Source organism: Neophocaena asiaeorientalis, unplaced genomic scaffold, assembly GCF_003031525.2.
Source record: "Neophocaena asiaeorientalis asiaeorientalis breed wild unplaced genomic scaffold, Neophocaena_asiaeorientalis_V1.1 scaffold830, whole genome shotgun sequence".
Taxonomy (NCBI): Eukaryota; Metazoa; Chordata; class Mammalia; order Artiodactyla; family Phocoenidae; genus Neophocaena; species Neophocaena asiaeorientalis.
The window spans coordinates 182,838-197,618 of record NW_020172177.1 but is presented as its reverse complement, the minus strand read 5'-3'; the positions used below and the strand labels follow the sequence as shown (position 1 = coordinate 197,618).

Sequence of the window (14,781 nt, the reverse complement as noted above, 5' to 3'; positions counted from 1 at the left end):
GGACCCGTTGATGCTAAGGTTTGACCACGCAGTGAAGGTTTACATTGGGAGGAAAAGGGAAGGCGAGTTTGAGACTCGTGAAGCTGTAGGGAAGCCTGGAGCTAGAGCGCAGGCACTGGGTAGACGGGTTTTGCCGGCGTAGGGGGCTGCCCCCTCGAGAGCGAGGTGCCCAAGGACCCCTGTTGATAAACATGGTACGTTGCCGGGCCGCCCTAACTCCCGTAGGTCCAGGCTGTTGCTACCATCAAGGAGCTGTTTATGGAGCCACCTCCCCACGGACCAGCCTCCAGTGTCCCTATCTACTCTCCCTACAACCAAAGCTCATGAGGCCCTCCCTCCAGGGTTCTCAGCCTAGCTGGGCCTGGGAAGCTCGAGCTGGGGAATGCTAACCAGCACGCAGCTCTCGCCGCTCCAGCCTTGAGGGGAAGTCAGTGATGGATATGGCTGCTCTCTCCAACCTGGCATCGAACCAGTTAACTAACCTCCAGCTCCACACAGCAACCTTCTACAGGGGCCAACCCTCCGCCTTTGCGGGAGGAGGAGCCGCTGCCGGTTCAGTGTTTTCATTGGTGAGTGTGATCGGGGCCTTCCAGGACCCACCAATCCAGGAGCAGGAAGGTAAGGTCGGGAGTGTGCCGCGAGAATAGAGTGGACGGAGAGTCGGAGAGACCGAAATACTGGGAGGGGGGCGGGCGGTGGAGGCAGCGGACTGAAACTCTAGGCCTAGTGGGGGCGGGCGGGAGGGAAAGCGCTTCAGAAGACTGGCGGCAGGTCGGAGACCGGAGCCCTGCGCTAGCAGATAGCGTGGGTGTGGCCCTTATCCGCCTCCCAGCCCCCGCCTCTGGGACGCCGGCGGCATGATGTGTTGAGACCTCTGTCTTCTCCTTTCCCCTCATTTTTCTCGTTCCTCTCGTGGGTGAGTCCTAGGCCCTGGGCGGGGGGACCTCACAGTTCCACCACCCCATCCGCGGCCTCTGCCTTAGTTTCCCCTAAAGCAGCGAATGGCCGGGGGTGGAACGCGGAACCCGCAGGTCTTCTGGAGAGCAGGGTGCTTCTGGCCAGCCTGTCCGTATCGCCTCCACACCCGCAGGCTTCACCATGGGCCGGACCGTGGTCGTGCTGGGCGGAGGGATCAGCGGCTTGGCCGCTAGTTATCACCTGAGCCGGGCCCCTTGTCCCCCCAAGGTGAGTGCCCCCCTCCCTCCGTGCCAGAGGGAGCCTCCTTTAATACTCCTCTCCCATTTCCAGGAAGAGGGAATGCGCCGCCCCATTCGCCTCCTGACCCTTTACGCCGCCGCGGCCGCGGCCGCGGCTATAGGCCGCAGTGTCTCCCTCTTGTCCCCAGGTGGTATTGGTGGAGGGCAGCGAGCGCCTGGGAGGCTGGATCCGCTCGGTACGAGGGCCAGATGGTGCTGTCTTTGAACTTGGACCTCGAGGAATTCGGCCGGCGGGAGTCCTGGGAGCCCGGACCCTGCTCATGGTGAGCGGCTTGTGGAATGCCTAGGAGAGGTTGTGGAGGGACCTTCACTGGAGAATAGAGTGAAGGGGAGCAAGTAGATTTGGTGGTCAGTCCTTTCCTTAGTTTATGCTCTTTCTGAGGACGTGTGGAGCAGGTTTCCGAGCTTGGCTTGGACTCAGAAGTGTTGCCTGTCCGGGGAGACCATGCAGCTGCCCAGAATAGGTTCCTGTATGTAGGTGGCGCCCTGCACGCCCTGCCCTCTGGCTTCAGGTAATGCTATCACCTCCTTACTGCCATCCTTCTCTGCTTCCATCCTTACATCCCTTCCATTTCCTCATCTTCCAGTTTGTCAGCCCTCCCAGCAAAAGGGGCCAAATGAATGGAAATGACCCCCTGGAGCTGGGGGGTTAAATCAGAGCTCCCTCTTCACTGTGCCTTCCTCCATGCAGGGGGCTACTCCGCCCTTCACCTCCCTTCTCCAAACCTCTGTTTTGGGCTGGGTTGAAGGAGTTGACTACGCCCCGGGGCAAAGACCCTGATGAGACTGTGCACAGTTTCGCCCAGCGTCGCCTTGGTCCTGAGGTAACACCGCCCAGAAGCCCCCAAATCCCTCCTCTCCTAAACCAGCTGCAGATCCCCATACTCAAACCTTCCACTAGGGCCTCTTCTGTATCATCTGAAAATGGCCTCTTCTCTTCATACCCAGTAGCCCCCCAAACTAAGTGTTGGGGGTGAATGCCTTCATTTCCTTTCCATCCTTCTGTAATAGTGGGACTGCTTTCCAACCAAACCCCACCCCACCCCTATTCTCTGCCAAGCAGGGACAGTGGAAATTAGTGCAACTTATTCCTTGGCCTCTCAATCCCAGTCTCACCCTTAAGGTGGCGTCTCTAGCCATGGACAGTCTTTGCCGTGGAGTGTTTGCAGGCAACAGCCGTGAGCTCAGCATCAGGTCCTGCTTTCCCAGTCTCTTCCAAGCTGAGCAAACCCATCGATCCATATTACTGGGGCTGCTGCTGGGGGCAGGTGAGGGGGGAGTTGGTTCAAGGGTTGAAGATATTAAGGACTGCCAGAGTGAGGGACTGGAAGCAAGGGGTGCTATTTTAATGATGCTTCTCTACTTCCTCCTCTGCAGGGCGGGGCCCACAGCCAGACTCAGCACTTATTCGCCAGGCTCGGGCTGAGCGCTGGAGCCAGTGGTCACTCCGTGAAGGGCTGGAGACATTGCCTCAGGCCCTTAACACCCACCTGACTAGTAGGGGTGTCAGTGTTCTCAGAGGCCAGCCAGTTTGTGGGCTCAGCCTCGAAGCAGAAGGGTGCTGGAAGGTAGGAGAGCCCCCTGGAGTGTAATGAACCTGTCTGTTAGAGTTTCCAACTTTGTCTAAATGCTTTAGCTGGCAGGACTGGAGTTTCTCCTTGTTCTCCTGTCCTAGAAGCTATTTAAATATGGGCTACTCCACATTCCTAGGCCTTATTTGTGGACCTTCCTCCAAGACCTGTTTGATCCAAACCTGTGGATAGAATATATATAAGTGGCTCCCAGCTAGGGGCAAGAACCACTGAGCTCCACTAAACATTTCAGAGTAGCCCACTGGCTTTTGTCTGGCCCATTTCCTGGAGTAATGGGATGATTTTTGTGCTGACTACTTAGTCTGTTCATCCTGAGTCAGCACCCAGTCTCTCTCCTGCCTGGGAAACTAAGGCAAAATTCCCATGATCTCTGTGTCTTTTATTTTATTTTATTATTATTATTTTTTTTGCGGTACGCGGGCCTCTCACTGTTGTGGCCTCTCCCGTTGCGGAGCACAGGCTCCGGACACGCAGGCTCACCGGCCATGGCCCATGGGCCCAGCCGCTCCGCGGCCTGCGGGATCCTCCCGGACATGGGCACGAACCCGCGTCCCCCGCATCAGCAGGCAGACTCCCAACCACTGCGCCACCAGGGAAGCCCTCTGTGTCTTTTAAATGTTTTCTTCCTCTCAGGTGTCTCTAGGGGACAGCAACCTGGAGGCTGACCACATTATTAGTGCCATTCCAGCTTCAGGTAATGTGGTGGTCACCCTCCCCTTCTCCAACCAGGTTGAGGCAACGTAGCTTCTTTCTGGGCCAGCAGGACCATGCCATGCCCCTGAACTGGTCAACCCTGTGGGAGTCTAATCCCAAGGAGGGTTGGTAAAATTGAAGTGTGATCGCCTCCTGAGGCAGGCCTCTGCCTGCTCTCCTCCAGTGCTCAGCAAGCTGCTCCCTGCTGAGGCTGCACCGCTGGCTCGTGCTCTGAGTACCATCACTGCTGTGTCTGTGGCTGTGGTGAATCTGCAGTACCGAGGAGGTCGTCTGCCTGTCCAGGTGTGACACAGAAGAAGGGGAGATGTGGGCTCAACGGGAACTCTTCCCTCCTGACCCAGTCTCTTCCTTTTCTCCAGGGATTTGGACATTTGGTGCCATCCTCAGAAGACCCAGGCATCCTGGGAATCGTGTATGACTCAGTTGCTTTCCCTGAGCAGGATGGGAGTCCCCCTGGCCTCAGAGTGACTGTGAGAGAAGGCAGCTTTGCTTAGTGGGAGTTTCCCAAGAGCTCCTCTGTGCCCCAGCGTAGTAAGGCCAGGCTGGTCAGTGCCATATTCCCTCTTTAGGTGATGTTGGGAGGTTCCTGGTTACGGACATTAGAAGCCAGGGGCAGTGTCTTATCTCAGGAGCTGTTCCAAAAGGAGGCAGAGAAAGCAGCTGCCACTCAGTTGGGACTGAAGGAGCCACCAAGTCACTGCTTGGTCCATCTACACAAGGTAAACACTCCTCAGCTACCCACTGGAGGCAGGGACTACCCAGGCGTGGGACATCAGTAATAATCTTTCCCTGTATCCCCTCTTCTCTCCCCAGAACTGTATCCCCCAGTATACTTTAGGCCACTGGCAAAAACTGGGTAAGTTGGGAAAGCAGCTGGGCTGAGAGGAGCTATGAAAATAGACCCCCAGTTGTAACATTCCTTTTATCTTTTCCTCCCAGAGTCAGCTACCCAATTCCTGGCTGCTCAGAAGCTGCCTTTGACTCTGGCCGGAGCCTCGTATGAGGGGGTTGCTGTCAATGATTGTATAGAGAGTGGGCGCCAGGCAGCAGCCCGTGTCCTGGGCACAGAACCTAACAGTTGATCCTCAAAGCCCACTTCTTCCTGCCCCTGCTCACAGGGATTCTCTCACCCATGAAAATAAAAGATGCTGGAGCATGGCTTGGTCTGGCTGTTCTGTCTCCTGTGGACGTGGGTGGGGTGGGTGAGCAAAGGTAGGTAAAGGGTGCTTAGGATACAGAAAGCAGGAGCAGAGGCAAGACAAAGTCCTTTATTAGAAAAGATATCAAAATCCCAGCCCCCTGAGCAAGGTCCAGAAGAGGGAGCTACTCCAGCACTGGCAGAAGGTACCCTGGGAGGGGCTTCCTTCAAACACACTTCCTGGGAACCATAAATAGAATAAATATTCACAGAGGCCCCGGGAGAAGTCAGAACACTCTTCTCTCCATGGAAGAGGAAGGGATTTGGGGTCCAGCCCTGCTCTTACCCCATGGGCAGGGGACTCCTAGGAGTCATCACAGAAAATCATGACTTCAAGGATTCACAGTCATAAGCCCTGGCTGGTGACCCTGGAAAGAGGGACCCCCAGGGCTAGAGGAGCCCAGCTCCAGTCCAGCAGTGAGGAGAGGCCCCTGCCCCCAGCATGGCAGTAGAGTTCATTTCCCCCACATCCCCTCTAAGAGCAGTGAGGAGCTGAGGGTGGGGAGAACACAACTCTTCTGATTCAGTTTCATGATTAAGGAGGAGTCAGTGTGAACCATGGGGAGCTGTGTGGTTGGCAGCAGGCAGAGGGTCGGGCCTGGCTGGGGGCCGGCGCTGCAGCATCTCCTGACGGAAGGCCTGGGAGGAACCAGGTGGGTAACGGGGACCAGAGGGAGTCTGAGGACCCCGAGGGTCAGTTCCAATGTCTGCTGTGATGTTGGTATAGAGAGGGCCCAGCTCTCGAGCCAGCAATCGGTATGTCAGTGAGTTCATCCCATCTTGAGTCCAGGAATTCCGGGTTCGGACCAGGAGGTCAAATCTGAGGATTAGAGATTGGAGACTAAGACCTGGAAAGGAACAGCCTGGAATCTAGGAACCTTCAGGAACTGCCTGGCTAGGGTGCAGAATCCTGAGGATCCAGGAATAATTCCCAGGCAGCCGTCCCATCCTACCTGTGGGGATTTTCCTCGTTGCCCTTATCTCCTCGGTGCTTCACCATCTTATAGTGTCCCACAGACGTGGGGGGCCGAGAGATCTTCATCCCAGCCAGGCGTACCCTATGGGAAAAGTGAGGGCAACTTGGAGGATCCAGAGCAGAAGAAAGCTGCTGACAGGTGAGCAAGAAGAGCTAAGGCTAGCAAGGACGGAATTGCACGTTTCTTTACACAAAGAACAGCTATTGCTAACTAGGCAAAAGAAGTGCCAAGTACTGGAAGGGGAGAGAAAGTCAAACACAAAGAAGGAAATGGCTGAAGAGAATGTAAAAGCCTGGCTGTATCCAGATCCTCAGGGCCTACTGCCAGGCACCCTGGGGGCTTTAGACAATTGGCATAGGTAGATTTGCACCTCCCACCTTTGCTTCTTAAATGGCTCCCAGGAGCTGCCCCTGCAGTCTGGAAAGGACCGGGAGAGGAGCCATTTTCTCAAAAAGGGAGGGCAAGACTGGGAGTCACAGACCCAAGCTCAGCGATTCTTATTTAGACGAGTACTCTGCCACATCCCCTACCCCCCACCCACATTAAGAAAAGAGTGGAACCAAGTAATCAGGACCTGGAAAGAAACAAACTCCCACTCTGACCCACAGAAGCAAGAAGTGAAGGTAGCCTGGGAAGGTACTGAAAGAATACATACATTTAGAAATTGCTGGGTGCTTTACACACATACAGAAGACAAGAATTCATAGAGATGTCATGCCCGAGGACAAAGGGGGAGGAGAAGCAGTGGGTCCAGCATATCAAGCTCAAATAGTCAAATGACAGATAGGAAATTGGGTCAGCTGAGGCTGAAGGTCAAAATGTTTCACATGCTAAAAATAAGTTGGCATCATGCCAATGGCACAGGCCTTTTTTTTTTTAAAAAAAAAAAAAAAAGTGGTTCTGGGCTATGTGGAGCTGAGCCTCTCCTCTCCCAGCCCTGAAGGGAAGTGTGGTTTGGATGCAACCCTAGCAGAGGCAGGACTAAACTGTCTCTAGGCCCCTTTCCAGCTCTGGAATCCCATGATACTATAGTCTACTGATCTGATCTCTCCCAGGGACATTACTAACCAGATCTAAGAGACTGAAGGACAAAAGAATGGGGAGCAGCATGCAAATCCTGACCTGGGTAGAGACTGAAAAGACTAAGGGAGAGGAATGGGCACAGTGCAGCACCAGGGAGCTAACAGTTAGCGGTAAAGGACTATGGCTAGGGGTGGTCTCACAGGACAGTGATCCAGGCTGGGGTTAGGGAGGGAGGTGGTGGCAGGAAGTCTGACCTGGTAGCAATGTCATCATCCTCACCACCCCAGCCCCAGTATTCATTGGGGAAGCCATTCATCTTCAGATACTGGTCAGGAGTGAGCGCCGAGACCCCTCCAAAGTACTGGGGGTACGGGAGGCTGCGGAGAGAAACATCCTTGGATTCCACAAGTCTTCTGGGGGGCCGTCCCCCCTTCGTCCACTGGGTGGTGGAATTCCTGCTTCCAGTACCCTCTCATGCCCTCTACCTGTATCCAAACTTGTTCATGGCAACAGCAACATGCCGGGGTCCTCGGGGGTCACACACATACAGATTGTGGTCGTTCTCTGGCAAGAGGTCCACATCGTGCAAGAACAAGCAGTCCCATTCTTCATCACGCAGGGCCTCCCGCACCCCAACATTCAACAGCTTTGCCCTGTTAAATGTTCCGTTTCCAGCCTGGAAGATAATGGCGGAGGACCAAACTAGGTCTATAGGTAGCATGGAAAAGAAGCATAAAAGTGAGAAGAGGGAAATCAAAGTGGGGTATGGGACAAGGAGAATGAAGAGAAAGACAACTTCTTTGTTTTTTCATTCAACAAAAAATTTTTTGAGCATCAGTATGTGCCTGACACTTACATGCTGCTATTCAGCATTTAATCCCGACAACAAACCAACCATGTGGAACAGGTGGTATATTAGTTACCACTCTCTGCCTCATTTTAGCAGGTTGGGGATCTTGCTCAAGGTGACATATGGAACAAGTGGCAGAACCCAGAATTTTAGCCCAAATCTATCCACTTCCAAATTCAAGAATGGAAAAATCATGGAAGATTATAGGACAGTGGGAATATCCTTAAGGAGAAGTATGGGACTAACACGTTGGCAGAGCAGTGCCAGCTGCTGCTTTCTTTTTATATGTATGTGTGTGTATATTTTTTTTTTTGGGGGGGGCTGCATTGGGTCTCTGTTGCTGCACGCAGGCTTTCTCTAGTTGCGGTGAGCGGGGGCTACTCTTTGTCGTGGTGGCTTCTCTTGTTGCGGGGCATGGGCTCTAGGCGCGCGGGCTTCAGTAGTTGTGGCTCATGGGCTCTAGAGTGCAGGCTCAGTAGTTGTGGTGCACGGGCTTAGCTGCTCTGTGGCATGTGGGATCTTCCCGGACAGGGCTTGAACCTGTATCCCCTGCGTTGGCAGGCGGATTCTTAACCACTGCCCCACCAGGGAAGCCCCCTGCTTTCTCACATTCAACAGTCTGACCCTCTTTTTTTCTTTTTTGTCTGACCCTCTTAAAATTATTTCAGGGATCCATCAGATGAGAGTGGAGTGGAATTTGTTTGAGGCTTCCTTATAAGAAAGAAAATCAGAAGGGTATGGGAATTGGGGGTACCTGGTGGATGACATAGATGCCATAAGCAAGCTGCTGGCGTTGCAGGAACGGGTGCAGGTGGTAGAGCAGCAGGCGCAGGTGGTGCTCCCGGGCACGATGGGGCACAATGATGGCTGTTCGGGACCGGGGCTCACACCCTGCAGGGCGGTACCGGCCCCCCGGTTCCACCCGGGGATTCCTCTCCACAATCTCTGCCAGTGACGGCACTGGGCTAAAGGACACGGACACGGGACCCACTGTTGGGAGGGAATGGCAAGGTCAGGGATTAGAAGGGCAAGAAGAACTGTCCCTGGCAGTCTTATTCTGGGGCTCAGCTCCCCCAAGGCCTTGCTCAGAAACCTCACAAAACCTTGAGTTCCCCATCACTGGGACAGCTTTGCAAAGTCTGGAAGGTGAAGGCTCCTTACCTAGCCTACCTTCTTATTTGAGGGTTCCATAACTCCCCCCTGCCTCACAAGGTTAGAAGCTTACAGTTAGGGGATGGAGAGAACAGATGGACTTCCAACTAACTCACTAAACTAGGAGTGATCTACAAAAGAAGCAAGTCCTAGCCCAAGGCAAGAAGAGCCCATAAATGGGCTGTGGCTCAACCCAAGAGCCCAGTCGAAACTCCAAATTTAGAGTCCATTCTATCTCAACCTCAGCTTCCCTTCCAGTTACGTGAGCCTCCTGTTCTAAGGCCCACTCCTGCCATCCTATGCCTGTCCAAGCCTCCCTGTCCCCACACCTTGTCCTCGCCTTCACTTCTGCCTTCCTTCTGCACTCACCTAAGAGAGGAGATCGTTCTGGACAGTAGGGCAGACCTTGAGGAGCTGGGGGGCCCCCTGGGGCAACAGGGGCCCCAGGCAGGTGACTGAGGTTACTGTAGACATCATGGGGATGAGAGTAGTCAAATGTCGGCTCCTGCTCTCGGCCAAATAGAGCGCTGAGGCTTCGGAAGCCCCCCAGCGACAGGTACATCATGACAGCCAGCTGGGAGCCCACAAGCAGGGCCAGAGTGCAGGGTCGCTCCAGCAGCCTCCGCAGCATCCTGGGTGTGGTCTGGAGAGGCAGAGAGGAGAGTGCTGGGGCAGGCAGGAAGAGAGCAAGCCAGCAGAAAGAGATCATTGGGCAGGGATGAAGGCGGTGCCAGGGGTAAAGAGGAAAAGAACAGAGTCACAGAAGGGAGCACACAGATGTATGGAAAGAAATAGAATGCTACCACTAGCAGACCTACCACCTGTCACTTCCAGCCCAAGTTTCACTCTCCTCCACCCCTCCCTCAAACCACTCCTATCACCTACTATCAGTCCCCAAGAATGCTTACATCATTCATGTCCCAAGGCCATTTCAGAGCATTCTCTGGAGAACCTCCCTTCCAATTTTAGAGGGGGTAGAGATAGACTCACCTAGGTTCAAGCTGTCTTCTTCAGGATGGGGACTCCACGGGGTCCCGGGGGAGCAGAGATGTGAGGCATTATATAAAATTGGAAATGTCACAGAGGACAGAGAAAGGCTCCATCCAGCACTCCAACAGCAATCTTAGGACCAGCTGAAACAGAAGTGGTCAAGGATAGCCAGCCACCCGCAGAGGGGCAGACACGAGGATCAGGGTGAAGCCGGTTTCCCAGCTGGGGAAGGGAGGGAAAGTGGTTGGAGAGAAAAGGGGTGCAGCAGTAGATGCTAGGTCCCTGGCCTCTCCCCCGTGACCCTCTAGTTTGTCAGATTCACTCTGTACTTAACCATCCTCCACCCCAGCAAGACCAACCTGTTTGGAGAGTGGGGAAAGGGAAGCTATCGGAGATCTTACTTTCGCCAGGGGGTGAGGCAGTCTTAACAGGGCTGTGGAGTGGCCTCAAGAGAACCCAGGGAGGCGGAGGATACTGGCTCCTTTCCGTTCTTCACGTTTCTGGGAGCTAGCTCTGCAGGTGCAGGGAGCGTGACCACCTGGGAGCTGCATGCAAACAACCTTGGAGCGCGGCGGGGAATAGGATGGGGGTAGCATCCCCTACCTTTTTCTATCTTTCCCCGGTCCTATCGGAGGTGGGGATCAGGGGTTATTGGTGAAATGAGATAGGGAGATGGAGGGCTGGGCAGAACCTGTCAGAGGTACCTGGGCTAGCTCACCTAGAGGGGCGTGGTCAGCGCTCTGCAGGGGCTTACAGCCCAGTTGTTTCGGAGCACCCTCATCCCACCCCAATCTCCTCCTGCGTTTGCTCTACCTTGCAATGTGAGCCCACCGGCCTCTGTCCATACTTGCACTTACGTCCCCCTCCCTGCTCAAGGCTGTCTCCAGCCTTTACCCAAAACTTCTCACCTTCCCAATTTCCCGAACCTTTCTCCCGTGCCTCTCACCCCACCAGCCCCAGACCACACACCTGACCTTCTGCAGCCAGTCTTCACCACCACCCCGACAGCCGGAAAGAAACCGCTGCCGCCATCTTGGAAGCGGGAGCTTCGGGGGCGGGGCCTCGCGTCACGGGGCGGGGCCTAGGGTGGAGCCGCCCCGGCCCGCGAAGCGCAGGGTCTGAGCCCCGCGCGGCCTGTGGGGCACGAGTGAAGCTACCGCGCGGGCATCTCGGGGCTCGATCCCTCGGGAGAAGGCGCGGGGGCTCATCCCCACCGGACCGACTTCCAACGGGATTCCACCCCTCACCCCTCACCCCTCACGCCTCACCCCTCAGACTTGTGAAAACATCAAGTCAAACCGGGACCTTTCTCGGGGCCAAGACGTACTGAGAGGCCGGTGCATCGGAAGACCTCACTATCGCCCGAAGTTGACCTGAGCCCCTTTCCCAGTGTGTCAGCGGCGCCCCCTTTAACCTAGTGCCACTTATTATCAAAATTATTTCTTGCTCAGGGTACATCGTTGCAGACTCCTCTGGCGCATTTTTGTATCCCCAAGGTATCCCGCAGGCCTTGAAATAGAAACGGTTAATAAAACAAGGAAACGTTGAGTGTGGAGGGAAGGGCAGCGTCCGCTTTAATGTAAAAATGTGTTTCCCCAGATGTTAGAGTAAGATGGACGCTTCGTTAATATGCAATATGTTTTATCTTGTGGCTTCTACTTAGAAACTGAGGAAACTTAAATAACTCGCAGTGTCTGCCTCAAAAAGCTCATGTTCTTTTGTGCGGGGTCGGGGTGGGGGTGAAGGGGGTCAGGGTAGTTGTACACAATATAGTGTGATAAATATGATAGCCTAAAAATTGCACCTCATTCACAAGTTGAAGTTTGGGAAAGGTTTCCCAGAAGAAGTGATGACTAATGGGAAACCTGAAGGACTTGTCTATAGCATGTCCTTCTGTTTTATAAGATTCAGTCTCCATGGAGCTATTTTAAAATTCTGTGTAGGTTAACTGATCCACATGCAAATTCTGTCCTGTCTGAGAGAGGTTCAATTAACCCCCTACTCCCCTCCTCACCCCGCCCCCCCCGCATTGCGGGAAAAACAAAACAAAACAATTTTGCCTCCATTTTCGTATTTCTTTATTTCTGATCTGTAAATGTGTCTGTTCTTTAGATTTTTTTTTTTAACGAGTTATAACATCTGCTGGTTTCCTTATGAGTTAAATAAAATCTTTAACAGGTGTTCATTTTTATACGTGTATTGACAAAAACTCTCTCCTTGACCACATTTTAGACAGGCTCCCCTGAGCCCTCTTTTCTAATAGACCTCATCCTTGGGCCTATGGCCATTTTTATCAAGAATCCTGCTAAGTCACTTTAGCAAGAATCCCCTCACCCTTAATTTCTGATCACCCTGGCCTGCCTTTAGCAAGAATTCTAAGTTGGTTGAGCAAGAGTCTCCCTACTCTTGATGTAATTTTCCGTCTACTGATCCATTCTGCTCATTGGCTATAACTATCCACCTGTCCTTAACTGTATTCAGAGTTGAACCCAATCTCTCTCTGATTGGGATAGCCTTGGCACCTTTTGCAATAGTCCTGAATAAAGTCTTTCTTACCATTTTAACAAGTGTCAGAATAATTTTTTCTTTAACAGTGAGAGAGTCATAATTTTACCCTTTTCTGAAAATTATCTTTTAACAGGTGAATAGTGTTCTAGACACAGGAAACCATAGTGCAAAAGTCTGGAAATGAGGAAGAAATTAGGGAGTTGGGGAAATTAAAAAATGGATCAACAAGCTAAACGATAGAGTCAGGGGAATGGTGAAAGATGAAACTGAAGAGGTAAATAGGTGCCAGATAATGAAAGACTCCATAAACCACATTGAAAGAGATTGAGTTTTATCCTGTGGGCAAGAAGAAAGCCTTAAAGTGCTCTAAACAGAGGGTGCTACGATCAGAACTAGGAATTTTACTCCGGTGGAAACGAGGAGCATTATTGGAGGTCAAGACTGGAAGCAGGGACCTATCAAGGAGGTTACTGCAGCCATCCAGGAGTGAGATGAAACTCATGCAAAACAAGGTAATATCAGTGGGACTGGAAGGAAGAGGACACCTTTGAGAACTTTTAGGAGGCAAATAGGACTTGGTGACTGGCTGGATGTGTCAAGTCAGGGAGTTAGAAGACTCCAAGAGGACTCCCAGATTTCTTTTTTTTAATTAATGAATTAAGTAAGTAAGTAAGTAATTTATTTGGCTGTGCCTGGTCTTTGTTGTGGCATGTGGGATCTAGTTTCCTGACCAGGGATAGAACCTGGGCCCCCTGCATTGCGACCACAGAGTCTTAACCATTGGACCACCAGGGAGGTCTCGACTCCCAGATTTCTAATGTGGATCACTGGGTGGATGGTGGCGACATTTAATGAGAAACAAAACTTAGAAGAGGTGGGCTTCCCTGGTGGCGCAGTGGTTGGGAGTCCGCCTGCCGATGCTGGGGACACGGGTTCGTGCCCCGGTCTAAAAAAAAAAAAAAAAAAAAAAAAACACTTAGAAGAGGCACATTTGGGGGAAACAGTAGAGATGACAAGTTAAACTTTGGACCTCATGAGTTTGAGGTGCCTATGGAGGCTCAGAATTAGATAATACTGGATTTGAATACAATGGTAGCTTTGAAACCCACTGGCTGTGTGATGTTGAGCAGTACACTCTCTCAGTTTCATCCACACAGTGAACCCATCTTCAGTGGTTTTGTGATAATTAGTGAGAATTATGGAAAAGGGCCAGCAGACAGCAGATATTCAATACATCTGATTTTGAGCACAAAGTAAGAGCCAGGTAAAAGTCCTCACTTTTTGTTTTTTTTTAAAGATTTCACTGTGTAGTGGAAAAAACAGACATACAGAAACTTGAAATGTAGTTCTTCTAGAGGACCCTTCCTCAGCCTCTGCTCCTCCACGGTGTTCTACTCTTGTAAAACTGACTTCACCTTCTTATCCCTCCTATCTACCATCTTCTGATAACTCCTCTACATTCATTTGCAAGCTCCCTGTTTTCAAGAACCTTCATCTCTACTCTTTTTCAGCCTGGCCGCATCCTGGGCTTAGTCATCCCCTAGAATTGCTAGTTTCTGAAACCTTAAATTCTGATATGCTGGTTTCCACCACAACATCCGATCTTTCTGTATTCTGAATAAATCCTGGGGCCTCTAGAGGCCCAGTCATGACACACAACATAACAGAAGAAACGCAGTCTAGTAATAAAAAAAACTAATTTAACATAATTTAAATCTTTACTTAGTTTCTCAAGGAAACATCAGAGGATGGGGGAGGGGAGAGTGAAGCAGGAGCACATTTTAACACAGCTCAATGTCTTTAAAATCCTCTCTCCCCCACTTAACATTTTCTACCGAGATGCTAGCTTCTCCCCAAAACTACCCCTTCCAACTCGACTCAGTTGCTTTACAGTATTATCCACCAGCTTCAAGTCTGTTCACTTGACTTTGATTTTGCATAACAGGGCAGAGCCTGGGAGCTGACCTAGCAAGCACACCTTCCACCACTACCCTACTCTCCAAAAGCCCTTATAGCTTACTTCTAGAAGGGGAGGCAGACACCTCCTCCAGGAACACTTCCTTGACCCCATATTCTATGCGCCTCTTCTATCATGGCACCTATCACACAGGTCTGGAATCTTTGTCTTACCTGACTGTCTTAGCCACCAGACTATGAACTCTCTGAGGACAGAGACCATGTCTTCCTTTTTATTATCCCCTGAAAGTAACCTACAACTTTTGGCACAAATTGTACAAAATAGTCCATTTTAGATCTGACCTAGAAAGTTCCTTGGTATACTTATTTTCTCAGGCCAATGCAGGAGTGGGAAGGGAACAGGGAATGGAAGAGATTTGAGGGGAAGAGAATCAGCATGTATTGACACTTAATAGAAACCACACACAGGGCCAAGCATTTACATCATTATGTTGTTAAGTTCTGACAACCTCTCCATAACGCAGGTGGTAATATACCCATTTTACAGATAAAGAAACTGAGGCTCACAGAGATCAAGTAATTTAAGATCATGCCATTACATCTTGGCTCTTGCAAAGCTTAGATTCAGTCTGACTCCAAAAAT

General features: G+C 51.7%; 2 protein-coding genes and 1 long non-coding RNA gene across 6 annotated transcripts; 2 read left to right on the top strand and 1 right to left on the bottom strand.

Annotated features, from left to right (window-relative positions):
- The first annotated feature begins 691 nt into the window (after window positions 1-691).
- On the top strand, window positions 692-4,681 carry PPOX (protoporphyrinogen oxidase). Of its 3 annotated transcripts, none has more exons than XM_024757473.1 (13): window positions 692-916; window positions 1,091-1,185; window positions 1,346-1,480; window positions 1,614-1,729; window positions 1,909-2,041; window positions 2,341-2,485; window positions 2,595-2,785; window positions 3,443-3,503; window positions 3,687-3,805; window positions 3,883-3,993; window positions 4,093-4,242; window positions 4,337-4,379; window positions 4,463-4,681. In XM_024757473.1, the coding sequence occupies exons 2-13, from the start codon at window positions 1,099-1,101 to the stop codon at window positions 4,603-4,605; spliced, it is 1,434 nt and encodes a 477-aa protein (XP_024613241.1). In that variant the 5' UTR covers window positions 692-916; window positions 1,091-1,098; the 3' UTR covers window positions 4,606-4,681. The 3 variants fall into 3 exon arrangements, with proteins under 3 accessions (XP_024613241.1, XP_024613235.1, XP_024613248.1); XM_024757467.1 differs by having other exon boundaries at window positions 748-916; window positions 1,611-1,729; XM_024757480.1 differs by having other exon boundaries at window positions 748-916; window positions 1,091-1,480; window positions 1,600-1,729; window positions 2,328-2,485.
- A 95-nt stretch (window positions 4,682-4,776) lies between these two features.
- On the bottom strand, window positions 4,777-9,854 carry B4GALT3 (beta-1,4-galactosyltransferase 3). 2 transcript variants are annotated; one of them, XM_024757494.1, is made up of 7 exons: window positions 9,714-9,854; window positions 9,093-9,366; window positions 8,326-8,561; window positions 7,207-7,397; window positions 6,976-7,098; window positions 5,675-5,779; window positions 4,777-5,541 (listed from the first exon to the last, which is right to left on the bottom strand). In XM_024757494.1, exons 2-7 carry the CDS (start codon window positions 9,352-9,354, stop codon window positions 5,268-5,270), a joined length of 1,191 nt encoding a protein of 396 aa, XP_024613262.1. In that variant the 5' UTR covers window positions 9,355-9,366; window positions 9,714-9,854; the 3' UTR covers window positions 4,777-5,267. The 2 variants fall into 2 exon arrangements, with proteins under 2 accessions (XP_024613262.1, XP_024613267.1); XM_024757499.1 differs by having other exon boundaries at window positions 9,093-9,389; window positions 9,714-9,843.
- LOC112408005 (uncharacterized) lies at window positions 9,398-11,266 on the top strand. The gene is made up of 2 exons (XR_003004868.1): window positions 9,398-9,953; window positions 10,989-11,266. It is a non-coding gene; the product is annotated as an uncharacterized LOC112408005 (long non-coding RNA).
- The last annotated feature ends 3,515 nt before the right edge of the window (window positions 11,267-14,781 follow it).